Raw genomic sequence first — 27,512 nt, 5'->3', positions numbered from 1 at the left:
CAAGATAATTGGCAAAAACTAATCATTTTATTCATAAAAATAAAAAGGTCTCATATCACGCAAAATGGACTCTTGTGAGCTTTTAGTCATGTTGTAATGTTATCTCCTCAAAAAGATACCTGGAGTTGTGTTTAGTTTCATTCACACATGTTTAAGTAACCCTTTATTATTAGTCTGTCCACATCTCCAAAGCTCAAAATGCTCTATTCCACTTTGTGATGTCATGAAGTGGTAGTTTTCAAGTGAACAGCTCCTTTTACATTTAGTTGAGTAGAGATTGGTGAAGGTGTATGGACTTTAAAAACACAGTGGAAGTGAATGAAACAAAACACAGCTTCAGGTCAGTTTGTGATGAGGAAACAACATTATAACATAGATCAGAAAATAGCCTAATATTTGCCCTTTAATAGTTACTGTACACCCATTTTTAATTGAAGGTACAAAGCAATTAGAGTTTTGCTTCAAGGGCATATTTAGTTCTACAAACAAGTGGTGTCATTTGTTACTTTTGGATTCTTAATGGTCATAAACACCACATTGATACGTTTCTAATGAGGTTTTGAGCCATATGAAGCAGCCCTTGCTTTGTCATACCTGTTACATTTTTAGTGAAGTTGACATTAGAGTTTGCCTTTAGCTAAAATCTTCTCATCATAATCTGTAGGAAACACAAACAAACTGCTTTCACATTCATAGAAACAGATACTTCAGCCTCATATAATACAACTAAGTGAACATGGGTTTAGAAATACGCACATCTGTAGCGTCTTATACAAATCCCCCCAAAATATAAATTATACAAGTAAACTGAATAGGCTCTGTTCACAAGCTCACTGTGTCTCAAAGCTAACAGTCTCATTAATTATACGGTGACCAAATTTTCCAAATCAAAAACTGGGACACATCTGGGTTGGGGTTGGTACAACTGTGAAAAGAGCGCGTACTTGAGATTATTATTATGCACTCGGTCGATTCATGACTTAACATATCATGTTGTGAGTCAATTTCATCTGAGAAACTTTAGTTAGTACAATTGAGTACATGTTTTTGTGTTCAACAAATGACATTTTATGCCCCCTCTTTATTTTTGGCAGTGTGTAGAAAAAAAATTAAAAAAAATAGGGACAGCTGGGACATTTCTTGTGTAAAAATGGGACAAATCACTGGTTTTGGATAAATCGGGGCTCAAAACTGGGACTGTCCCGGGTAAATAGGAATATCTGATCATTCTTTTATTATCCTTTTATTTTATTAAAAAACATAAAATAAATAATCTATTAAAATTCAAATTAATTAAAATAAAGACTATAGATTATTTTATATATAGAATACTTCAGTTTGTGTTGTTGTTTTAATATTTATTATGTCTCAAAATTAGGGTGACCATATGTCCCTTATCTGGTTCCTGAGGTAAGCTTTAGTGCAGTGGAAACATCTTCTCCAGCTCGTCCATCCAGTCACAAGGAGAGTCTTCCTCAAAGTCCCTGAGAAACACAACATACAGTAAACGTGAACTGCTGAACAGCATGGTGCATGGAATTTATGTTTTAAGTAATCCATCTTATGGGGTAACATTTGCTGAGCCATTTTTACGTTGGTTATACAAAAAGAAGTTGAATACATCATCGTGTTTATTAGGCTTATATATATATATATATGAGAGAGAGAGAGAGAGAAAGAGAGAGAGGTAAATGAAATAGTCAGTTTTGTTACTTAAGTAAAATGTACAGACACAGTGGGAAAAAGTTACTCAGTTAAAAGTAAAAGTATCACATGAAAAAAATCTGCTTAAGTAAAAGTACTAAAGTACTCATTTAAAAATATACTTTTAGTAAAACGTAAAAATTAAAAGTATTTCACACAGATTTTGATAAAGTGTTGTTAATTTGTTAAAGTGTTGAATGTAGTGATATTGATTTTTTTTTAAATACATATTTTGGTCAACAGTAGCAATACAAATCAATGTCTAAATGTTTCTTTTTGTGTATTTATTTTTGTTAACTCAAAGCCAAAGCTTAAACACAAAACCTTGGATTTTACCACAAACATGGTAAAAAATAACCTCTAAAATCATACGAAAAGTGCTTCATACTTCTCAGTCCAGTTAAAAAAGATAGTGGAGTAGAAAGTTAAGATATCTGCTCTTAAATGTAGTGAAATAAAAGTAAAAAGTATCAATTTTAAAGTCATTACATTCCACCACTGCTTATGTTTAATGGGAGGCTTCAACTTCCCTTTTCTTTACATGGCTGCACTGTATATGAATTGTAATGTCTGATTATTTGCTGTGTGTTATGTTAACTTAAGTGTCGATTAAGAATACTACAGCTGAATACATATAGACAGGAAAAATAATACTAATGTGTTACAAGGACAAAATATATCCTAAAAGTGATTTGGTGTCCTGTGTAGTACTGACGTGTCGTCGTCATCAGAGCGTGGCTGTAGGCGCTCCTCATCAATCTCCTCCTGCATTACACCATCAATGTTGTCCCCCTGCTGGTCAGGTGGGGGTCCTGCGCACGTGTAGACAGGGACAGGAGTTGAGAATTAGCACAAACTATACACTCTGTAAGTGTCACATCAGGTACATGATATACTTATAACAATGTAAATATCTAAATAAATAAATAAAATAAAGTTAAATAAATTAAGTGGCTGATGTGGTAGGCATATAATCTGAGTCTGTTTTTACTTTCTCTTCTTTTATTTAAAAAAAAAAAAGCATGTGGAACTCAAATGGCAAAAGAAAGGAATTAAATAAATAAAGTAAAGTAAAAATAAAAAGTATGCTACTCTGTCAAGCTGTTAAACTGTTTAGCTGTACAGTGGCGATGGACCTCATTCTATAAGCTTATGTAACTTCCTAGGGTGTCCATGTTTTTCAAAGTGTCACTTATATATTGTCATACATATGTAAATGAAAAAATATCCCAACAAAAGTACTGTAGTTCACTGCTGGTTTACTTGTTGATTAGACAAGCAGATTTTCTTGAAAGAAATTATTTATAGGCTAATCTTTTTCAAATTGTATTTTATGGACTTTGAGAGCTTGAATCATCATTTGGTAGCACTTTATGTTTAACAGCACAGTAATAACTAACCTAACTCAAGCTCCAGAATTACATTTCCAAGACACATGGTTACAATGATATCACACAAACAACAGCAATTTGCCATTTACTCCACAATATCCCTGTTGAATGCTAGTCCAATCAATATTTAGGCTACAAATATGCTTTGCGCTGACACTAAAATACAGTTACAGGGAAGTTATACAATTCCAGGGTGTCGTACTGTATAATAAAATCCACCTTTTGTAAAACAGATGCTTATTTAAACATCACATCAGACCTGCTGTGTGTATGATGAATGTGCTGAAAGCCCTGTGCAGTGGGGCCTTCTCCAGCACACTGAGCAGCCTCTGTGCTGGCTCTCTGCTCCATCTCCTCCTCTGCCTGTTCTCCGGCTGCTCCTTTGGCTCCTCTGGCTCCTCCTCTGCTCTGCCCGAGCTCAGAGTGTTTGCAGACATGAGGCTTGCGTTGGCCAGCCTCTGCACCACTGTGTCTGAGGGGGTCCACTGTTTCCTCTGGGGGAGCTCGTGACTCTCACTGTGTGACCACTCTTCTCTCTCAGTACCTAGATATGAAATACGCATATTTAAATATTATTGGACTGGTGACAATAATAAAAAATATACAGCTTACACTATGCAAAAGATGTTTATTTTGTGTTTTGGTTGTGAAAACAAAATGAGATCCTAAATCCTCACTTTGGGTTGCCAGATCCTATAACCAGTTTGCAATATGCCATTTAAAGAGGCACATTCAGAAGCTGGAGACTAGATACTGTATAAGTAGTTTCAGTCAACAAAACCGGTCAGGAGAAATGTATTACAGTACCTTGCTTATAGAATTGATTTTTTAAAGAAACAAATTATTATTATTTTATTTTCATTATTTACATTACCTTAAAGGGATGGTATGTGGTTTCTTCATCCAAAACATACTTGTCCTTAACACAAACCCTGCATATGTAGTTTTCTAAACAAAAACACTTTGCTCCACCTTGTGACATCACGTGGTAAGACAGGAAGTTATCCACTGTGTTTTTGAAAACCATATGCCTTCATTAGAATTATTTTGGTAATTTCAGCCTTGGAATTGCGAGTCTCAACTGAACAAAGGTAAGAGGTATCTGTTAACTTGAAAACTACTTCTTCATGACATGACAAGGTGGAACAGAGCATTTCGAGCATTGGAGATTTCGACAGACTAATAATAAAGATGCGTGACGGAAACAAAACACAATCTCAGGTATGTTTTTGATGAGGTAACAACATTATAACATGGCATAAAGCTCACAAGAATCAATTTTGTGTAATATAGGACCTTTCATACACTTTACCTGTATGTATTAAGCTCTTCTCTCCCAATAACTTGGTCACCTTCTTTCCCTCCTCAGGGCTCCATCTCTGCACACGCCTCCCCTCTCTCCCCTGCCTTCCCTGTCTCTCCTGTCCCGCACTCTCCAAGGCCTGTAACACATCAAGTCAAATACAGAACATCTGAAGCAACAGTGCCTTGTCAGAGGTCGCACATTCACTCAGGGTCACCACAGCTGCCGGGGAAGTTGGGTAAGAGTCCAAATTCTTCCAATGACCCCCGGACATGACTGTATGTTGTTCTGATGAATGGGTGGCCGTCTCCAGCTATGGGAACGGACACAATGTAGGTACAGGATTTTCAATTTGTGGAAACTTAAGAATGTATTTAAATCTATCTAGTCCCCTTTCACAAACCTCTGGGCACAGCACTAGTATTCACATGGACAGCCAATCAGCTCTCACCCCGATGTGCCATATAGTGACTCACATGGCTCCTGGCTCAAGTTTGTAATAAATAAAATGTTTTCTAATCAGATGAAGACATCATCTGATTTTGGTCACAAAGATTTACAGTTTTACAGTACACTATTTGGGGAGAAAATAGCTGGTTATTTCAGCCTTATGCATCTTGACCTTGGGCAAACCTTTTCAGTTTAGATGATTGGTTACTTATCTAGACAACTTTTGCACAAGCTCCCAGCAACATCAAATAAAGAATGCTTGACTATCTTTGCTCCACAAAATAATGCAACAAAAAGGTAGAGGGAAATCATTTGTGGGTGAAATGTGGAAAGTGTCTAAACCGCTATGAACTTTTAATTACTGAGTCCATTGTGTTGTAACTAATTTGTATTTTTCGTTAAATGAACAAGACCTAATGTTGTGAATGCTTACAAATATAAACACTATTTTCTGATCTATGTTATAATGCTGTTTCCTCATCCAAAACATTCCTGCAGCTTTATTTTGTTTCATTCACACAGGTTTAACACACAAACCCTGCATATTTAGGCTGGGTTCTTCTCTCAAACAGAAAACACTGTTCCACCTTGTGATGTCATGTGATAATAATGTGCTTCACTGTTTTTAAACTCCATATACCTTTACTAGAATAATTTCGATAAATTCAGCTCTGGAATTGCTAATCTCTACTGAACAAAAGGTAAAAGGTAGCTGTTAACTTGAAAACTACCGCTTCATGACATCACAAGGTGGAACAGAGCATTTTGGGCTTTGGAGATGCTGACAGACTAATAATGCAGGGTTACTGCATGTGAATGAAACAACACCACTTCGGGTATGTTTTTGATAAGGTTACAACATTATAACATGGCTTAAAACTGACAAGAATCAATTCTGCATAATATACAGCCTTTAATTAATCTCACAAACTTTGTAAAATAGCACTCTCACCCCAGCCTTATGGTTACCTCTGGAGTCAAATGGTGGCGCAGTAGTTTGGAGACTCTGTGTGAGGTGAGGATGGTGTGGAGTGATGGTCTGTCTTTAGGGTTGGTCTTAAACATGTGCTTGAGCAGATAGTGCACTTCGTAGGGAAGGTGTCTGGGAAGGGGAGGGTACGAGCCCCGACACACCTTCAGGATCAGTCTCTTCCAGCTGGACGCCTGGAACTGGATGAAAGAAGCAGTATGTTGAGCTAATTCAGGAATAATATTTGCTATGCTAGCTCAGACAGTTGGGAAGAGTTGTTTGAATAACTAAATATACAAGTGAGCGAGACAGAGAAGTATTTGAAGAGTCTATAGTCTGAGGATGAGAGCATTGGGAGTGGAAGAGGGAGTACCGGGTGTTGGAGAGTGCAGAGCTCGTACAGAACACAGCCCAAGGACCACACATCACTGAGGAGAAAAAAAAATAATATGAAATAATTATTATATCCAAAAGTTAAGAGATATTACAGGCAAAACTTTTTTCAATTTTTTTGTCAGATTTATCAGTTTGCTCTCTTAGCATACAAGCTTTCATGTGGAAACAACAAAATTGTCCATTCTGCACCAAAAGATGGTTAATTTATTTTCTTTCATTTAATCAACTTGTGCGGAGAGCTGGGGAAATAATGACAACACTTCGTTAAAAGCACATCATCACAAATCATATACAAAGTGGAATACCGGAAACATACGCATCCTTTGTTTGTCCAATCAAAGCTACAGATATGTACAGATATTGTGAATTCTTTAACTGCTCAAATTATGTACAAAGGAAGTTGTTGTTTTTTTACCAAATAATATCCAAAAAATGTTCAAGAACCGAGAGAGGAGGTTTCTGTTAAGAGGACAGCACAACTTTAGATTCAATAAGGCTCACACAAGTAGGAAAGGATTTTGTATTTCCACGAGTGGTGTGAGATTATGGAACAATATAAGTGAGGAAATAAAACTTCCTATGAACCTAAGAATGTTCAAAAAATAAGTATGAAAAAAGAAGAGGATGAAATGTGAGAGAATTGCTGAAATTATTGTAGTTTATAGTCTGCAGATGTGTGTTATTTAGTGCCTATACACAGCAGGAAGTGTCAAATGTAAAATCCTGTAATTTCATGAAAAATAATGGGATGGCATTAAATAAATTGTTAAAACTTCTTCCTTTGTTCTTGTGTCTGCAGTGTTCAAAATAAATGATCAAATGCAAACATTGAAAATGAACTTGCACCACAGATTGAGCCATAGATGGGACATTGGAACCGTTTTCTCAAAATGCATTTGTCTCACATAGAGGCATAAAGAGCCTTCAGATAGCACATGCATACACCAAACTCTTTGACAGATGGTACAGAAGGTTGTTGATATTTAATTCTAAGTCTGATTTATTAAAGTTTTAACTCCAAAAAATGAGACTTGAATGCTACCAATACGAAAAAACATACAAAACTGAAAGAAAAAAGATCAAAAATGGATCAGTGAAGCTTATCTATGTCTAAATGTTCTAATGTTTTTTTAATAATAAGTCATTAATAGTTTTATGATTTCAATTGTGTAAACAAGAGAGATTCAAGGCAGATTCTCATTAAGTGTGCTTTATAATGGGGCTGAAAACTAAACCTGATCATTTATAATGTATGTTGTGATTTGTTTGTATTGTGATTTTATAATGTCTTTCTTATTCTGTAAAGCACTTTGAATTACTTTGTGTACCAATTCTTCTATACAAATTTTCCTTGCCTTGCCTTTAATTTTATATTGTGGGATAAAATGTGGGAAATTTGAAGAGTAAAAACAAACTTAATACAATGGAGTGTCCATAATAACAGCATCATAAAAGTAAAGGAATTAAAATAGATGTGAAAAGTTCCTCTATATTCACTAATGTAATAGTTTATTATATTCTGACTAGCCTTGGCTACACTGTAATGTACCTCTTATTGTTGTAAGGCTGATTGTCCCAGATTTCAGGAGCAACATAATACGGTGTGCCAACATACGTCTGAGCAAACGCTTTGGAGCTGAAAAACACAGAAAGATCTTCTCAATGTGACTCTTAATCAAATGAATTGCTGCCATCTGGTTTGCTTACTTGTTCAGAACGCACGCTGAGCCGAAGTCTCCAAGTTTGATTGTCCCATTTTCTGTCAGGAAAATATTCTGGGAAAAGGATAAAAAGATGAGTTGCTGTGCTGCACAAAATACAAGCAAGCAAACATGTTAATATGATTATCAGAAATGTTGTCAATACTAATTTTATTCCACATCGCTCATAGTAACAAAATTAAATAAGCACATATCAAACAATTAAACACGATTAATGATTCAAAGAAAAGGCTGTTCAACTAAATAGTTCAATACAGAAACAAGGTTAAATTTGCAATATATGCATTACTTAAAAAATTTCAATGAAAAAATATCAATGAAAGACTTACAAATTGTAAAAACTATAGGTAAAACATTACGGACGACAACTACCTTATTTTTGTTTGGAATAATATTTTATGCTTTAAAATAAATTCTTATTAAAATGTGTCACCTAATTTGAATTACAAAGTGTGTTTAGTGTATGATACTGCACCTTTGATTTCAGGTCCCTGTGTAAAACCCTCTTATCATGAATATGTTTGGCGCCAGCACACATTTGAGCAAACCACTTCAAAATCTTAAACACAGAGAAGTAAACATTTGTTAAAAAAAATTTATAATAATAGTTACTTTGCACCTACATCATCAACCAAGAATTGTTCTTTTTGCTGTTTCTGTATCCTCTGAAGCAGGTCTCCTCCGCTGCAGTACTCCATGACAATACATAGAAGGTTACCATCTAAACAAACACAATTTCAATGTCATTTCACTCACAAAACAATATCCTCCCCAATGGATTCTGATTAGATTTATGTGCAATACCTTCGAAGGACTCCCTGAAGGCAACGATATTAGCATGACTCATTTTAGACAGTAGCACAGCCTCTCTCCTGGTATTCTCCGATTTGGAATTCTGTTGAGGATGCAGGAACAAAATGTATTCCTCGTCATGAATAACAAATTACACATAGGAAGCATTCTAGTGGGTTATTATTTCAATCTAAATACAATCATCATGTATGATCCTTGGTTCAACCTGCTGAGATGTTGTATTGGTATATTTTTTCAGCAGCATAAATAGTTTTTCGTGTTATTTTAGCACAAGCAATCCCCCATGGTTGAGCTACAGACTTGTTCATAAATATAATCAAATCAATATTTTTTTTTTCATACCAGAGGCAACTGGATCTCCTTGAGAACACATTTCTGCTCACTGTTTTTGCACTGCACTAGTAAAGCACGACCAAATGAACCTTCTCCAATTATTTTCACGAGTGAATAATTCTCCATGGAATACCTGAAAATCACAAAAGAATGAGCAATTTAAATAGCAGCACTTAAAACTTAAAATAAACATATTCTTCCACATAACCTTGTTCAAATGTTGCTTGTCATTTGAAATAAAGAAAAACGGAAGCTGAAAAAAGAGTAGCATTCCTTTATCATGCGGTTTGAATTTGTTTTGTTTGGCCGCGACTTCCGTGTTATTGTGTGACGTTAGCGGCGTAGAGGGGACGTCTTACTCACGTCAAGACGCTGGATGGCAGCAAATCGCTTTTTTTACTGATCATAATTTTGTCCCGCGGTTTCTTTGGTCTTAAGTGGAGGGGTGATTATAACTACGACTATTTTGAGGTAACGAATTATTCCTGTAAATAAACCGTGTACCCGTGTAAAATATTAGTGTGTAAATTATTATATGAGTAGCTCTGCATGCCACTGGTTTGTGCGCATTCATTTCCCGAGTTTGCACGTTTTTGGTAATGTTCAGTTTTGTTCACATGTTACAGCTTATGCCTTTAAAGATCTTCGTAGTTGTTAACCTACCTTACATTTCTAGATTTTATGACCAATTATGTCAAAGCACTGAACAAAGTATGATACAGACGTCTATACAATAGAATGGCACGTGGTGGTGACGTAGCAGAGCACAGGCCCAAAGTGTTTCTCCAAGAGCCCGGATAGCTCAGTCGGTAGAGCATCAGACTTTTAATCTGAGGGTCCAGGGTTCAAGTCCCTGTTCGGGCGTTTCCAATTTTAAACTTTCCTCAATGAAATGAAGTAGGCCCAAGAAATTAGGTACTACAATCCAACAAAATGATGATTATAGTAAGTTTGTATTCTATGCTTTATCTAACTCACATCTCCACAGATCTGACCTGTAACTTGCCCTGCTTGCACCAAATGCCAGTCCCATGGATACAGACAAGTTAAATGGCTTTCTGTGGAACCTTTCAGAAAAATAAATAACATCTCCATGGAGACAAACACCCCCAAAAATTACATAGTTCACCTGTAGTTTTCATGACTGAAAACAAGAATGCGATAGTGTTCATCCATTCATTTTCTTCTGCTTTTCTGGGGACGGGTCACAGGGACTCCTCCATCTCCTCCGGTGGGACCCCAAGACGTTCCCTGGCCAGCGCCTTGGGATCCCACCATGTGATAGTGTATTATTTTCATATTGATCTTACCATAATAGTTATGCTTGGAAATAAATAAACAACAAATACTTGCATACACCCAGCAGCCTCTATAACTTGCCTAGCTAATCAAACTTAGTCTGAATATAAAGTATAGGGAGGAAAGTGCACTGGTATTAATATATAGCATAAAAGATTTACTAGCTGATATGGATGGATGCAGAGTTGAGAATACAGTTGATATGGCAAAAAATACATTGTGTTTACTATGTTGCCTTTTTTTTTAGCTGTGTCACTCTATATTTTAGCAAAAAATTTAAATTGAAAACACATGTCCTTGGCTGTTTAGCAGGAATCCCCAAACATCTTGAGCACCATAAACAAACCCCATTTTTGCCAAACAATTGTGCCGTAGTAAATCCAAATATTTCCTATGTGATTACAGCATTGCTCCCTTTGTCTCAACACCCATTGGTCATCTTTTGGCAAAAAAGAGAGGCCCGAAGGAGGTACGTTTGGCCCATGAGCTGAGAAGGATGGACCATAGACTATATAAAGAAGTGGACTAAGGGAGTGTGACGTCACCAATAGCACTTGGCTTCAGTCAAATGAAGCTCATCGAGTTATAGCGCCGAGTTCCATATCTGGAATTCTTACCGCAAGTATAGCAACCAAAGAGCCACTATATATACAGTCTATGGGATGGACCAACTGTTGTAGGGTAATGTGTTTGAGAAAGTTGAATGGACTATAACGGGGCTAAATTACTAAACATACCTGAACGCCTCTTATTGCCCTCTATTTGCACTCTTTGACCTGCATATAGACTAGGACAAGAGTGAAACAACAGTTTTTCTCTACTGTTTTGGCTAAGAAACAACAATACAACACAAATTCCAATCTCCAATATGTCACTTCAGTAAACCATCATCAGGTACCTTTTCATGTTTAATCACACCCTCAGTCTATATAATCATTTCATGTGGAGCCTGGATAGCTCAGTCGGTAGAGCATCAGACTTTTAATCTGAGGGTCCAGGGTTCAAGTCCCTGTTCAGGTGCTAATTCTTTATTTAGGAGCATATTAAAGTAATTCTCACAGTTGTGTTTTGTAGCTATCTACCACAGATGATGCTTGTTGTTTACATAACAGTCTAGAACTGTATGTTGTAGACATTTTGAAATCTGGCCCCCATGCATGAAGAAGTAAATGACAATCTTTATTTATCCCATCAGAGAATACTAAATTCAAATTGTTTTTTGAAAATAATTAGGCATATTAATAACTGCCTGAATGTTGTTAATTAGAAGAAATATATGTGGAAAAGTTTCAGACCTTTTTGTTTTTCTTCTCTAGGTCCTCTTCATAGTAGATCAAAGTCCTTTGTTTTCCGCCTACTACTGCACCGCACCATTTACCTCCAAGGACCTGGATATCTCAGTCGGTAGAGCATCAGACTTTTAATCTGAGGGTCCAGGGTTCAAGTCGCTGTTCAGGTGGTTTCATTTTTAAATAAGACGCAGATAAGCTTACCATTTATAGATAACGTAGTGTAAAACAGTTAAATGGGAGCAACAAATAAAAAATCTGACAGGCTAATCTGTACTATAGACAAAAATGACAATACAGAATTACAGCAGACTGCCACAATGTTTCAGACAGAAGGAACCGGAATTATAACTGCCAAAAGCCATACTAACAATGATAACAAAGGATTACACTGTGCACATCTTTGTCAATATAAATACAACCTTTTATGTCTCATTGGTCTAAGTATCTTTTTAGAATTGATTTGGTCCTCCAACTTTTAAAACAGTGGTGACATGTTTCAGCTGCTGTAGTTAGGCTTCCTATTCCAGCTCACTTGATGTTACAGGGAAGTGTCTCATACTCTGCTTATATGGGGTCAATTGGTTTATGTATGAGATAGTAGATAGACCCCCTTGTCCCGGTTCATGGTCCTATGGCCTCACATAACAAGAGCACCCTGCTTTTGTCTCTGGGGCTCACTTTTAAAAAGAACTTTTGGAATCAGTTTGAATCAAATATAGACAAAATGAAACAGTTACTGAACTACCTCAAAGTTGTTTGCACTCTGGTTTGATGGGCTGGCTGCAGAGCGCTGACTGAAATGTCTGCGTTGGTAATGAAGCATTTATCATTCAGCCACGGTGACAGAGTTTGTTAGTTTGCATGGGAAAGTGACAGCTGACAGACGCCCAGCAGCTGTGGCCCACTAAATGCTCAAAGTGAATGGCATTACATTGCTCCAATGACTATAAATTTTTCATCCACTACCATGTGGAACTGCTTGGTGATCAATAGATGCTAGACTATATCAGGAAAGGCATTAAGAATACTTGTACATGTTCACAAAGTTTTAAGTTTTTCCTTCATCAAGAGAATTTGTTGTTTAAATTACATATGTTGAGTCGTTTCATCTTTGCAGCTGTCTCTCTACAGGGTTGCCAGTTTTTCAAAGAGCAACAAGAGACCTAGCCTTTGAAAAACAAGTCCAAAATAAGCAACCCCAAAATGCCCCAAAAAGAACTAGTGAAACTAGTGAAGTCTGTCACTACTGAACAAGTGCTAATGAGATATTTCTAAGAGTTTGCATTTCAGTGAATTATGGGTGTATTGTTGTAGAAAAAAAGACTTGAAAAAAGGTCAAAACTCACCCCCTGCCTGTTTTCTCCTAACCCTCATACATGCCCACTGTTCTGTTCTTACCAGAGTAGCCAAATCCACTTCTTTACAGCAACTTTAGGCTTTTTTTTTCTTTGGAAAGTCGCTTGCAAATTTTCACAAAAGAGGTGATTTTTAGCTGTTCTTTCAGGTTTGTGTCACACAGCCACATAAAGGACTGAAATACAAATAGAAATACAGTTGATTCATGTTTGAAAGCAGCTTTTTACTTTAAATATGTTATTAAAAATATGCACATCTCATTAGCACAGATTAATTTTTTGCACTTATTTGCATGGGGCTAGGGTAGCTTGTTTTGGGCTTTTTAATTTTTTATTTTTTTAATAGCTTGGTTGCTTGTTGCTCTCTGCTGAATCCTTTTTGTATATCACACACCCAAGGACCAGATTTTCAGAGTTGTGTAGCTATTTTGGCTCAAATTCTGCTTGCTACCGTGAACTGTAACTATCAATAGAAGGGGCTGTCAACATGTCAGACAGCGCGGCACTTTTGTTGCAGTTTTCAACCATATGTCAGCAGACCAGTTTATTTTAAGATGAAGTTATTTTAGATCATTATTGTGATTTAAAATATGCAAAATGTAACATAATGACCTATAGGCGTCATTGATTACAACTATATAGCAACCAAAAGTATAATGTCTTCTTTAACCGTTCCAGTAATTAAAAACGTACCTGCGTGATCAGAAAAGTAGTCCTTCATATAAATGTCTTTTTGAAAAGTCTTAAAAGTTTATGGTAAAGGTTATAGCTGTAATTCATCTTCTTTAGTATCCATCATCTCTGGCCGGTCCATTTCTAGAGAGGCTTGCGTTTTATCAAAAGCACTCAAAGAGGAAATGGGAGAAGGTGAGGAGTTGATTGATGTCTCATTAAAAACATATGATACACTGTGAGATAAAGGCTCAATGTCATTACATGGAGGTGAATCAGATTAAGATGGTTGCGATCACTGGAAAGAAGGAAATTATTATGAACGTGTCTGTGCTCTGATACAATAATACAATAGGAAAGTGTAAAAAAATATGTTTCCTAAATCAAATCCAGTGCAGTAGTAAAGATGGCTCAGGCGGTAGCGCATCAGGCTTTTAATCTGAGTGTCCAGGGTTCAAGTCTCTGTTTGGGCAGTTGGAGCTTTAAACATGGCATATTTGCAATTAGGGCATGTCATAATAATTACTATATCGAATATGCATTACTGTATTGACTTGTTATTCAATATGTAACAGATGCAATGATATTTTTGGGATTCAGCATTCATCATGGGTTCTTTTTCTTTGCAGTAGTGGGATATTTTTGGTAATTTTTTTGCAATATGATAAGATTTGAGGTGTGGAAGGTTGAATAAATAACTTCTCTGACTCAATATAGATACAAACTAATTACTTGCATTCTGTTATTTTGTTATTTCAACTTTTTTTTTTTTTTTTACATATTGTACATATAGAATAGTTTTGTGGGAAGCAACAACATAAGTATTTACTCATTAACTCTTCTGTAGTATGAACAATATAGAATCACAATGGACTCAGACAGAATGGTTAGCAAATATAGCTCCCAAAAATGCAAGGCTGGCATATGAAACATGTTAGGAGGCTAATTTACATCTCATTATTGTCTTTAAAGGAAACTTGGTTAAATATGCTAAAAGTCTTCAACATTTGACAAAAATTATGTAGGACTAGACAGAAGAGGGCGGGGCAATTCCATTCCTTTAATTTTATATTTTGGCTGTTATTGATGTAACTCACCAACACTTGATCCTTTTTAGTTATTGCCAGATAAACAATCTTTATCATAATTTTATCTTGACTTGATTTTGTAAATATGTGTCTTATCACCTGGTTATATGTGTTTTTTTGCATGAGAAAGCAGGGAGACCCCCTTGTCTTGGCTCATGGGTCTGGGCTTACTTTCACATACCAAAAGAGCTGTATTTATTGATTTTCCTTTAGGCAGTGTAGCACAACAGTGAGTTTTACAGAAAATATTTTGAAATTGACCTCGCCTTCAGTAGAGCAGGCTTTATTTCATCTTGTCTTACACCTTTGATTGTTCGGTTACTCTCCTGTTGTGAGATAAGAAAAGACCACGTCACACCTTTAGGCCCCTTATAATGTAAATGTCATCCAATTGCAGACAAATTAACTGCTCCCTTCCCCTGCCGCCTGCCCCCTCCTTTTGCATAATGATCTGGGAGCCAAATAGTTTAAAGGCAGTGGCGGACAGCTACAATGATGGCATCATACCCAAAGCATCACACTACTGCAGTGAGCAGGAGACAGCCTTCATTCTGCAACATTCTGCAACAGTGGAGTCTCTTGGTCACAAAATAGAGCAGAGGTTGTACTTTGTGACCAACAGGAACAACAGCACTAGGGGGCAGATTCACACTTCCTGTCCTCACTGTGAAATCATGCAGGAGCTACTGCGTGACCACCCCATGTTACGGGCAATGGAGAATGGCATTGATGTGGGTTTTGGAATTACAGCTAACCCACACAAATCAAAAGCCGCTCTACAGCCACTATACCAGGGTCAGGATGTCCATCTCCACATCAGACCACCTCCCCGGACAGCGGTGATGAGACTGAGGACTCCCAGATAAGCCTCACGGACATGGACAGTTTCTTTGACCGCCTGGAGGTCCTGCAAAGGGCCAACTCTGCCCGCTAAGAAAGTTAGGCTGAACATTTGGAACAAAGGCACCAGGAAAACAGGGAGATACTCCAGTACATTGCACAAACCCACAAACAGATGGTGATACTCATAATGCAGATGCTGCCACTGCCAGCTGCACAACCACAGCAGAGCTTTGTCTTTCTCCCGAAGGGACAGTGTCAACCACAACAAGATGCCCACAGGCCTGTGTACCACAGAGTTTGAAAAAAACATTGGTTGCCATCTTAGCCATGGGACCACTTGAAAGACACTATAGACTGTAGAAACGCCTTTTTGTAAACATCTTGTTTGATGACCTTCTGCATGCACTTCACGGTGTGATTAAATATTTCAATTTTATCTCTGTGTTGCTTTCATTTTTCGGGTGGCAGTGACTGTATAGAAAGCACACACTGGTCTTTTAATTAGTGTTTGAATGGCCAATGCCATGCATAACATAATGACTAATGCTTTAAGAGCTCTCTAGTGGCTTGCCATTTGCTGGCAACATACACACTTTTAAATGAACAAGCAAGTTGTTAGGTGGCAACTCATTTTTCATCTATTACAATTAGCCACAACTTATTCAATATGCAGTTATTGGGAGTAAGTGGTCAGAGAACATCCAATTACACACAAATCCTTATGCTAAATATTTGTGACCTTTGACTGGCAATCTCTAAGTAACATACTTATACGCTTCCAGATGGCTAAAATACATAGTTTTGCTGCAATGGAACGGTTAAAAAAAGAACTGAGGGAACTCAAACCTTAATTAAGTGAATAAGAATAGTGTCTGTCTTAGCAGCACTTACTATAAGCTCTGTTCATTTAGCATGAGCCTCATTGTAGTAAATAATAACTGAACACGCCTGCTTTTTAAGTCAGGCCTAGTGTTACAGAGGATTACCAGATGAAGGCATTGTGCACTCACTTGATCTCAACCACTGTTTGTTGAGAATGAAAAACACCATTCCACAAAGCTGTATATTACTGATAACCTCCGCGTGGATTGGTGCCAGACATTCTATAGCACTAACATAGACAAATTTATTCCAAACCCAATGCTATGCTGATGTTTATTTGAATATTTCTCCCTTTTTCAAGTCGAAGCAAGTAGAATGAGAAGTATGTTGTGACAAAGTCTTGATGGAAGCCTACAGGGAATGCCGAGATTTCATATTCTTAGTGTATAGGTCTTTTCTGTAGGTTGAAATCTATACAGCCAGAATTCCTATAGTAACGATAATGCTATGAAGTTCCGACAAAGACCGGAATTGTTTTCATAATTCTTGATCTTGCGATGTTTTTATTTTTTTCCCCAAAGATATGATTTGCAAGACTACAAAGTTATCTGGAAAAAGTTGCAGTTGTCAACACATCTTTTGAACCCTGTTAGAAATGGCTTAAAAGGGGAGTAGAATCTATGTACGTGCATGCAGTGCTTTGAGGTAAACAGCAAAGATAGATATGTGTAGAGGCACTGCAACTCCTTGAGCATTGTGGGAAAAAAGCTGAAAGTAGATGGGGAAATTGAAGAGGGTGTATGCATAAAGCTGGTTGACATTTTGGTGCAGGTTATTTTTTTTTATGCCATTTACATCATAGAAATGTTTGATGATCTGGTGGCTTGGCCCTGCCCTGTGGAGCTCACTGCTGCTGGGTTAATCATTTGGAACAGGGAAACATCCTTTGCTAGCAGTGCACCGTATGGTTGGAATGGTATGATGGAGAAGAGAGATTATTGGAAAGGTTGAGCTCAGACAAAAAGCACACCAAAACAACACAATCATGAATTTGCCAAAAAAAAAAAAAAAAGAGTAAATATAATATAACACAAGTGATGATGTAATAGTTTCATACATGGATGATATACACTATGCTGTTATGTTGTATGTTATATTATATTTAGTATGAGTGGATGGATGTTTCTGAGCAACCAAACATTCAGGTGCCAGAAACTCAGCACCAGAGAAACTGTGGTAGAAGCAAAACACAACTCAAGGCATGTTTTGGATTAAGGTTGACTGCTACAGTGTATACAGATGGACATAGCCCGCGAGCCGTTGTGTTTCAAATATGAAGTGAGCGTGAGCACGAAATGGTTCCTTCGAGCTCCGGTTGCCATTGACTTCTACTGAAAAATCATCATTCCTCTCTTTGAATCTGCTGCTGTAAGGTTTGTCATTCTGTCCCTAAAATGTTCATTTAAAAGAAAATTACTCTGCATGATCCTGGTGATTTTATTTAGCAAATTTGTCTGTAAAGATATGAAGATTAATAACAAACCAATCAGGTGCCTTCTTTCCCAGAGGTTGCTCTCCTTAGCATTATACCAGGGGTTTGATTGACAGTTATCAAGCCTTTTATTGATCCAATATCAATACCAATGGATTCTGTATTAACATGCACTGAAACTCCTTTACTACAAAGAATCTTGATATTATTATCTTTGCTCCACTCTAGCTTGAACTGATCTAAAAATTAAATATGCAGATAAGCCAAAATATAAACGATGTTGTTTTTTTGTTTTTTTAAATGTATACAAAAAAATGTAAAAGGGTTGAATTGAATTGAATACTTTTTGAATACTCAGTCAGTATGAAATCAGATAATATAATTTGTATTTCACATGCTGTCAGTTTGTATATGTCAGCACAGAGTTCTTTTGGGGCGGGGGCAGTCTCGTGTCATTGGCATGTCTCACTCTGTTCACACGTGCTGATCTAAATGCTAATACATGCACATCCATGTGACTGTGCTCCTCTGTCAGCTCATACCCCTAAGGCCCACAGTAATCACCATGTTATTACCATATAAGAATGTAGCCTTGACCCAACATGATCCTGGACTAAATGACAGCACGCACCTTAATACATCACTAAGTTAGTTATAGGCAACTCAAAATATTGAATTCAATTGGAAAAGATGGATTTGACAAAATAATAAATTAGAGGGAATAGAATAGAATAAAGCTGTCATTACAATGACAGCTAAACTTTCATATAGCTCTTTTCCACCTTCAAGGTACTCAAAGAGCTTTACATCAAGGAACCACTCACCCATTCACACACACGTACACCAGCATACGCAAACACTGGGTGTGAGGTGAGGTAAGTGTCTTTCCCAAAGACACAACAACAGTATTCATTTCTGCTAGCTAGAATCATGTCAGTAGATCTGACCACTCCAATGATGTTTATGTCAAGAGCGGAATTTTAACCACCATCCGTCGGATCAGTGGACAAACACTCTATTAACTGAGCTGCTGTCACCACTGTCAGCTTCTGTGAAGAAAATTAGGAACAATCATTATTTTATTTAGTTCATTCATGAAATAGATAACTGTCAGTAATGCTGTGAGTGTAAAGAGTACAGTGGTCCCTCGCTATTTCGCAGTTCACCTTTCGTGGCCTTGCTGTTTCGCTGATTTTATTTTTTTTTTTGTATATGAACATATGAACACACATTATGTTCTGCGTCCTGATTGGCTAAGGGACTGTAGACCATTGTGAATCAATCTCCTCCGTGCCGTGTCTCCTGTACAGTACAGAATGCGTTCAGCTTGCCAAATTTACATAAATGTTTGATCGCTAGCAGTGTGACTCTGAAGTGCTGTATGTTTGACAAAACCCACAAGGTTGATGAAACATTCTGCACCAACAAATTTCAGAAATGCTTTGGACGTAAAAGTGTTTCTCTGCAGATACCGTTGGAGCAGAGATACACATGAATAACAAATTTAAACCGATCACTGATATATCACGGTTTGAACTTTGAGAATGTTTAAACTAGAGAAAAATGTGAGAAAATGTTAATGGCTGTTTGAAAAAATGTATCAAGTGTGTGATGAGGGGTTTCACAGCCTTAAAACATATATAATAATTGTAAAAAAATAAAACTAAAGACACTGGTAATGGAGATGATGGAGAGGATGGGGTGGCTAATGGTTCTGATGCTGCAATGAAGCTGGGATAGTCAGTCATGCATTAGGTCTATTACTATATCAGAATCTCTCAAACTGTTGGTCTGGAAGTTAGTTCTTTATTTTAAATGAGTTAAGCAGTCAGTAGCAGCCCTCTCAAACTGCTTTGTACTGGTCTGAGAGTACTTTTGTCTTTAAAACAGCAGGTTCTTTGATGAATCATGCATTCAGGAATCAATTCTTTCCAGGGATGAACCTTTTTAACTTCAGACAAACTTTTATTCTGTAATGTCTTTGTTGTGTCGTGCAGGTGAATTAGTGACCTGTAAAGAAACATTTAGTCAATGTAACAATCATTGTGATTGTCATAATGCAAAATCAAGTCTCTCAAGGAGAACAAGGTCGAATGTGTCACATTTAAAGCTTATACGTAAATGCTTTGTTTTTATATTTGTATTTTGCAGCAAGCTAAAAGCAATAACAGCTACTTAGCCCATAATCCTTTGTTCCTTTCAGTGCAGCCAAAATGAAGAAATGACTAAGTAAACACTAGTAAACTTTGCTCCATTTCATTTGGCAACATGAAGTTACTTAAAAGTGCACTCTGTAGTTTTCTGGTAGAGGATCTGGCGTCTGATTGTCTCGTGGAGATATTATTGCTTTGCCAAGAATGTGCTACAGTATGGCATTAAACTTCTTTAATGTTTTTATTGTGAAAAATCTCAGCATTCTTACTGTGAGTGGAGTTGCTTCCCCACAGATCTGCTGGTGCTACCTGCTTTTGGAGACAAGTTTCATGTCTTATTGTGGGACATAATGGGCAAAATTATAACATCCCCATGGAGACAAGCAAGGATGGGACCATCCACCAGATAAGTCACATAGTGCACCTTTAACACTCACATCTCAACGTCTTAATCTTTGGTAATAATATAATAAGAAAAAGTAGCATTTTCTCCAGTGTTGTCACAGTATACTAAGGATACTAAGGAATAGACTCAATATTCAACATTCATTCCAATACTACAATGATAATAAAAAAAACTCTTTCTTTAGACACCAGAATGTCATTTTCAACATTGAATAATAGCATTTTATTTTAAGTTACCATGTGGTATTATATCTGTGTAATCCCTCAGTCATCGGTAGGTTCCATAGTGGTCCATGTGGGTATTTAGTCTATGTGCTCTTATACAGTTCTGATACAGCTCAAGATCATTCTAAAGTTATTCAGGAAACCTCCATTTCTGTCCTGTGAATGTGAATTTTTTAGTATTGATACTTGATCAAATGAGTATCTAGTTTCACATTGACTAGTATCTGATTTTTCTATACATTTGACAACCTTAATTTCCACAATACCAAAACAATATAACAATGAATAAATATAAAACAGTGAGTTAAATAGTGTGATGATAACAAGTAATTTAATGAAACAATTGATAGGATATTGAATACTGAATATAATGGACATACAGTCTCTTCTTTCCATATTTGCCATTAGAACAGTGGGATTATGGGTCCTCTAAAAGCCTGCGCTCTGCTAATTGGAAGCTCTTTCAATGAAGCAGTGAGAGAGTGGAATGCGGAAGATGTGATGGTAAATCAATAAGTCTGAGTGGGTTCAAGTATTTAACCTTGATGTGATGCGCTGGTTTAGCCTCTCATGTTTTCACACAGGATTTATTACTGTATCTTTATTAAGCTTCTGTAATATTTCATGGATGTATTGTTGTAGCAGTACTGAAAACTGCATTATTTATGTCATATAGATTGCAATCAAAGTTGTTGTTCAGGTAGAGATGGACTTACTTCTGGTGAGGGTCAGCCACCTGCTCATCACCATAGAGATGTCATTGTGTTGCCTGGAATGTTATGAAGATATTATGACAAAAATGCATTCCTACTGTGAATGGGGTGCTTCTCCACAGATCTGACCTGTAACGTGGCCTGGTGACATTACCTGCTTGTATCAGTGGAGATGGATAAGTTTAATACATTCCAAGCAAAGCAATAACATCTTATATAATGTACCTTTAATAAAAGCTGTACCTGATATTTACTGTCTAAAAATGTGACAAGCAGAACAATTTAACAATACTAGCAAAGTAATTCCTCACTTTTCAAACTTATTCCAAGCAGCACAATGAGTTTTGAAGCAGTTTTCACAACTTTCAGAGGCCAGAGCAGAGTTTTACCTCATGGCAGTGCTAACAACAACAAGCAGACTAACACTTTATCAGCCTTGCTTCCATTTTTACAGACAATAAAATGCTTTATAATTAAATGAAAAAGGCAGTCTCGTTTTGATCCTGAGAGCTGCTTTTAATAGTGGTGGAAGAATTAATCACTTTTGTTTTTTTAAGTAAAAGCAGAGTACCATTTAAAATGTACTTAAAGAGGGCTAAAGAGGGCTTGGCTAAACTGAAGTTGCAAACAAATATTCAAATAAAAGATATGTTTAAGACTGAATTTTATGTCAGAGCAAATTTGAGTTGGAATCAAAGATCGCTGATGGCACAGCTGCGACAGGAATCCTTCCCCTCGCCTTAGAAACTGGAAGGTTTTCTCAGTCCTCCGAAGAGGAAAGACTTTGTGGTTTATGTGAGCTGAGAGACATGGAAAGTGAAACTCACTCTTCTGGTGTAATGACGACAACAAAATGAAATAGTTGTTTCATTCTAATGTTTATAAGTTGGCATCATTTCTCTGTAAAGCTTGGAAGAAGCAGCAAATGAGTTTGTTTAAATGAGTCGGTTGGTGTTTGTAACACACGTCTGGCAACTAGCCAATTGTATTTTATTGTATTTTGTTAATGTTGTCTTATAAGTCCATTAAGGAGCTTGCCATTTTTTGTATGCAAGACACAATAATAAAATAGATTCATTCATTCATTCAGTATTTTGTGCAGATTTTGAGATCTAATGAAGCTTCAAATGTAATGATTTTGATAAAGATGTGCGATACATTTGAGATTAGAGATACATTTTTTTTTATCTGTTTTTATTTGTATATTCTTTTGAACATGTTAATAAACCCCTCAGCCTTTTCAGAAAGTCTCAGACATTCATAAAAAAACCCCAAAACCTTTACTTTTCAATCCTGTTCAAAAACATAGTGCAGCAGAAAGCACAGATACCTGCTCTCAAATGTAGTACAGGTAAAACGTGTCCACTTTAAAATCTACTCGAGCAAAGAACAGGGAAAAAATGTTAAAAAATTGTTGCTTTCAAGTCCACACCACGTGATTCCTTATTAGACTGAAGTAACTTGTATGTTTTCGTCATCCCCAGCCTTGTACCAGTCTCCAAACCCACTGCTGCACCTTCATCTTCCATGAATAGCCTACATACGAATGATTTAAAACAATGAGCCCTCCACCACAGGGACGGCACGCTCAGATCCTAGTAGCGATCCCGTCAGTCAGTGCTGGGGGTAGCACTGACCCGAATGCGTCACAGCTCTGCTGATCAGGCATCTGTTTGACGCTCCGGTACAATTGTGCGTTACATCAATCACAGAGGCACATGAGAGAGCAGGGGAATGCACACAGGCTGATGCTTATGCGCTGACCTGCTAAACAAGGGAAGGAGTGAGAGTTAAAGGACTCACTGCAAAAAATATGAGTTATATTTGAACAGTGGTGTAATTGGTAAGCTTTTTAACCCATGGCCAGAGGGTTCTGATATTGCTCGAAGTGTAAGAATACTTCACCTATTGTTGTGCAGTAATGTGACTGATGCAGATAATAGGGAATCGGGCTTAAAAAAAAAAATCTGCCAATTCACAATAGGGCTGTTTGTTGTGGTGATCTCTGGATGAAAAGGAAATGCAAATATGAGAAGTTTGACTAATTGCATTTATTCACTGCCAGGTTTGCATGATTTTAAATATCCAAAAGGTGCGGTATCTGATTTCTGCTGTCTTTTTTGTGATCAAATTTTTATTAAAGCATCAGTCTCAGGTGCAAATATACAGATTAGAGATCATTACAGATCTTTTTTCCCACTCACCACCCCGATGGGCATATAGACAAAAAAAATAAACAAATAAATAAATAAACAAATAAATAAATAAATAATAATAATAATAATTTAAAAAAATGAATAAATAAATAAAAAGATGAATTAGTTAATACAATTTATAATAATAATAATAATAATAATAATGACAAATTAAATACAAAATAAACATATAAAAACAATACAATGTAATAATAATAATAATAATAATAATAATAATAATAATAATAATAATAATAATAATAATAATAATAATAATAATAAAGTTAAATAATAAAAATAAGAATAATCCCGTCCAGGTTTGAATTCTTTCCATACAGTAACAGTAGATTTCCTCCATCAAAAGACATCGGCAGAAATTGGATTATACATATTCATTATGTACTATATATATAAAAAGGACTTAAGCATACACAAATTGAGTATCTTTCATGAATATACAGTTAGAGCAGTACAGTTTGACATAAACATCCACATAATGCAGAACCTTTGCCTTTGAGTGCAAGGGATAGTTACGCCTATTATTTTAGACAGTGTCCTTGAGACATTTTCCCAGAAGTGTTTCACTTCCGGGCACTCCCAGACCATGTGAAGGAAAGTGCCAATAGTTTTGCCAGTGCAGAAATCACAGTAAGGGTTATATTTTATTTTCATTTGGTGTAATCTTCTGGGGTATAAGTAAGCTCGATGAATTATTTTATAATGAATCATCTGGTGATTGGGATTCCTCAATGAAAGAGAGATATTGGACCAGATGTGATTCCAATCCCACTCTGAGTGATCCCTCAGTTCAGTTTTCCAAAGCTGCTCGATCGGTAAATTTTTCTGGGAGCTCTTGACAAGTAATTTATACAGGTCAGAAATCATACCAGAGCTTTGTGTTTTAGCCAAAATAGTGTGGAGGGGATGATTTTCCAGCATGCACCCCCAAGGAACCCCATGTGAACGCATTGCTGTGCGCAACTGTAGGTAGAAGAAAAAAGATGTACCTGGTAAATTATAGCATTTTTGTAAATCATGAAACTCTCTTAATCCATTATGACCTATAATATTACTACAGTCACGAACCACTTTTTGCTCCCACGATAAAAAAGAAATTGGTTTCTTATCAATTAAACGTGAATGGTTATGAAAGATTGGTGTCTGAAGGAAATATTGGACATCTTTCCCCAGTAAATTGTTGACTCTGTTCCATACATCTAGAAGATGAGTAATAATGGGTCCATAAAGGCTTTTATTTCTACTGTCTTGAAGTGGTCCAAAGTCATTCCTCACTTTTGCATTTCGACCAACTAATCCTAACTATTCACAACTTTTAGATCATTGGCAAAGAGCAGAAAAAAATTGAGCTTTCTCACCAGTCAGCTGTGCACTCCCTGTGCATGCTGTGTGATGGGTTGAAGTTAATCCCATCAGGACATTGGTACAGACAGCCTTTAGCAACAAAGAAGGTCTACAAAGGATCATTTGTGCTAAATGCTGTCGGCTTGTTACAGCAGACCTATTCTGCAAAATGGAATTTTCAGAGCTATTGACCATGTTATAGTTGTTTCCCCTCAGCATTTACTCACCCGGAATTGCATTTGGAGTGATTTGTGCATGTTTGAGCACAAGGCACTTCAGTAGTTGCCCACTGTGATGTACTTGCACTTCCTTGTCCAGTTTTATTTTCTTAATCAATGTTACTTGTAGGTACTTTTAGGTAGCTTTTCTAATGCGGATGTCAGTGGTCCTGTTTCTTTTATTAAGCCATTTCAGATTAATGTTGTGATTTAAAATGTGCAGATTATAACATAATGATCCAAGGGTGTCATAGATTATAACTATAGAGCAGACACAAGTACAATACATCTACTTTAAAGTAAGCACTCATGAAATGGATGTGTATGTGCAGCACACTTTTTTTTTTTTTTAAACGTAATGGAGATTTTAACCTATTTATTGATTATTGACTCTTAAGTTGTGATGGAATGATCGGTTCACCATCACACGACCATATCACATGAACATATCTAAGTCAAGTAATGAATAAACTTAAAATTAAAGTTAGAGGCCAGAGAGGAGTTGCTATAACAGTTTTCTTCTTATTTCAGGCTACATATTTCAATGGGAGGAGTGCGCATGTTACCCGGGCAAAAAATAAAAGGTATACCAGTAAGAAAAAAAAAAAAAAAGAAGTCATAATCTTGGTCAAATGAATAAGTCCAAACAAGTCGTATCACCTGATATAGATTTTTGCAGTGCAGATACATTACAAGTGGGAGGGGTCTATTATCTGGGGTATGCCGAGGACTGTGGGAAAATGTGCATGCTAATCAGAGCCAAAAGTACGAGCGAGGAGCTGAATAGTACATGAGCTGCCTTCAACAGTCCAAACCTCGCCAGTCTTGTTTGTTAATCAGAAGCAAAGTCAAAGTACAATTGGCTAAAAATAGGTGCAAGCGCGAGCCTTGGATCTGCATGTGCTCTTTGATGACATATACACTGTGGGTAATTGGTATGAAAAGGTTAGCATTATTATTCATACCAGGAGAGCAGAATAATACAAGCAACCCAAGAGGCTTATGTGTTCGCTATGTTGTGTACAGGTTAAAGGTTTTTTTTGTGTTCATTTTTAACCATGTCATAATGGTGTTTACATAGGCCTGTCACAATAATACATTTGAAGCACAATATGTCGCTAGAGAGAAATATTGCAATAAATGAGAATATTGAAAATACTTTAAGACACTGATTACAATTAAAATAAACCAAGATAATCCCAGTAAACCCTTTTTAAATAAAAAGTGTCATTAAAAGGCCTGAGCTACAACAAATATACAGCAGAATGAAGAAATATTTAGCCATGAGAGTGACTTATCCAACCGTCTACCTCACAAATCTTATCTTGCTACAACTAAACACTAACACAAATCTCCCCAGTTTTGCAAAGAAAAAGTACTCACGTCAAAATATTGAGCCCTAAAATATTGTCCCAGCTTTCAAAATAAATCAATATAGTAATTATTGTGGCAAGCCGACGTTTACATATCAGAAACATACCTGGCAACACGTCGGGAGCAGCGGGAATCCATCTCCAGATCTTGAGCTAGTCTTGGTCAGGAGGACTACTGTAGCTGGTGGACTTGACCTACAAGCACAGAGAGAACATGCAAAATCCACATAAGCACAGGAAGAACATGCAAAATCCACACAGGCAGAAGAAGAACATGGAAAGTCCACCCTGACACAGGGAGAACATGCACAGTCCTCACAAGCATAAGGAGAACATACAAACTCCACACAGGGACAAGGAAAACATGCAAACTCCACCCAAACAGGGAGAACATGCAAACTCCACACAGGCACAAGGCGAACATGGAAAGTCCACCCAGACACAGGGAGAACATGTACAGTCCACACACATAAGGAGAACACACAAGCTCCACACAAGCACAGGGAGAACATGCAAACTCCACACATACACAGGAGGAACATGCAAACTCCACACAGACACAGGAAGAACATGCAAACTGCACCCAGACACAGGGAGAACATGCACAGTCCACACAGACACAAGGAGAACATACAAACTCCGCACAGACACAGGGAGAACATGCAAACTCAACACAGACACAGGGAGAACATGGAAACTCCACCCACACAGGGAGAACATGCAAACGCCGCACAGACACAGAGAGAACATGCAAACACCACATAGGCATAATTAGAACATGCAAACCCCACCCAGACACAGGGAGAACATGCAGCCTCCACACAGAAAGGCCCTGGGAGTCAAAACCCGCAACCGATCTGTCTCCCTCTCCAGAGCTCAAAACCTTGTGATGTCACTCGATGATGTTCCAAGTGTTTCTACATG

The 27,512-nt window shown here is 37.0% G+C and overlaps 1 protein-coding gene and 2 non-coding genes across 4 annotated transcripts; 2 read left to right on the top strand and 1 right to left on the bottom strand.

The window, feature by feature from the left end:
• Positions 1-1,350: 1,350 nt before the first annotated feature.
• nek3 (NIMA related kinase 3) lies at positions 1,351-11,734 on the bottom strand. Of its 2 annotated transcripts, none has more exons than XM_033976984.2 (13): positions 11,676-11,734; positions 9,091-9,214; positions 8,740-8,830; positions 8,559-8,656; positions 8,411-8,494; positions 7,922-7,989; positions 7,764-7,850; positions 6,192-6,246; positions 5,818-6,018; positions 4,408-4,537; positions 3,355-3,639; positions 2,420-2,516; positions 1,351-1,484 (listed from the first exon to the last, which is right to left on the bottom strand). In XM_033976984.2, the coding sequence occupies exons 2-13, from the start codon at positions 9,205-9,207 to the stop codon at positions 1,418-1,420; spliced, it is 1,380 nt and encodes a 459-aa protein (XP_033832875.1). In that variant the 5' UTR covers positions 9,208-9,214; positions 11,676-11,734; the 3' UTR covers positions 1,351-1,417. The 2 variants fall into 2 exon arrangements, with proteins under 2 accessions (XP_033832875.1, XP_055082033.1); XM_055226058.1 differs by lacking the exon at positions 11,676-11,734 and adding an exon at positions 9,290-9,356.
• On the top strand, positions 9,873-9,945 carry trnak-uuu (transfer RNA lysine (anticodon UUU)). Its single transcript has one exon. It is a non-coding gene; the product is annotated as a tRNA-Lys (tRNA).
• Positions 11,328-11,400, top strand: trnak-uuu (transfer RNA lysine (anticodon UUU)). The gene has a single exon. It is a non-coding gene; the product is annotated as a tRNA-Lys (tRNA).
• Positions 11,735-27,512: the final 15,778 nt, after the last annotated feature.

This window comes from Periophthalmus magnuspinnatus, chromosome 13 (genome assembly GCF_009829125.3).
Source record: "Periophthalmus magnuspinnatus isolate fPerMag1 chromosome 13, fPerMag1.2.pri, whole genome shotgun sequence".
Taxonomy (NCBI): domain Eukaryota; kingdom Metazoa; phylum Chordata; class Actinopteri; order Gobiiformes; family Gobiidae; genus Periophthalmus; species Periophthalmus magnuspinnatus.
The sequence above is the reverse complement of the archived record's forward strand: the minus strand, read 5'-3'. Positions and strand labels throughout refer to the sequence as shown.

What these genes read in the sequence shown, in the direction of transcription:
- nek3 (XM_033976984.2), bottom strand. Translation starts at nt 9,207, where the DNA reads ATGGAGAATTATTCACTCGTGAAAATAATTGGAGAAGGTTCATTTGGT. An exon ending in AGGAGATCCAGTTGCCTCTG is followed by an intron (nt 8,831 to 9,090) that starts GTATGAAAAAAA and finishes CATCCTCAACAG; the next exon opens with AATTCCAAATCGGAGAATAC. An exon ending in ATTCATCATACACACAGCAG is followed by an intron (nt 2,517 to 3,354) that starts GTCTGATGTGAT and finishes ACACGTGCGCAG; the next exon opens with GACCCCCACCTGACCAGCAG.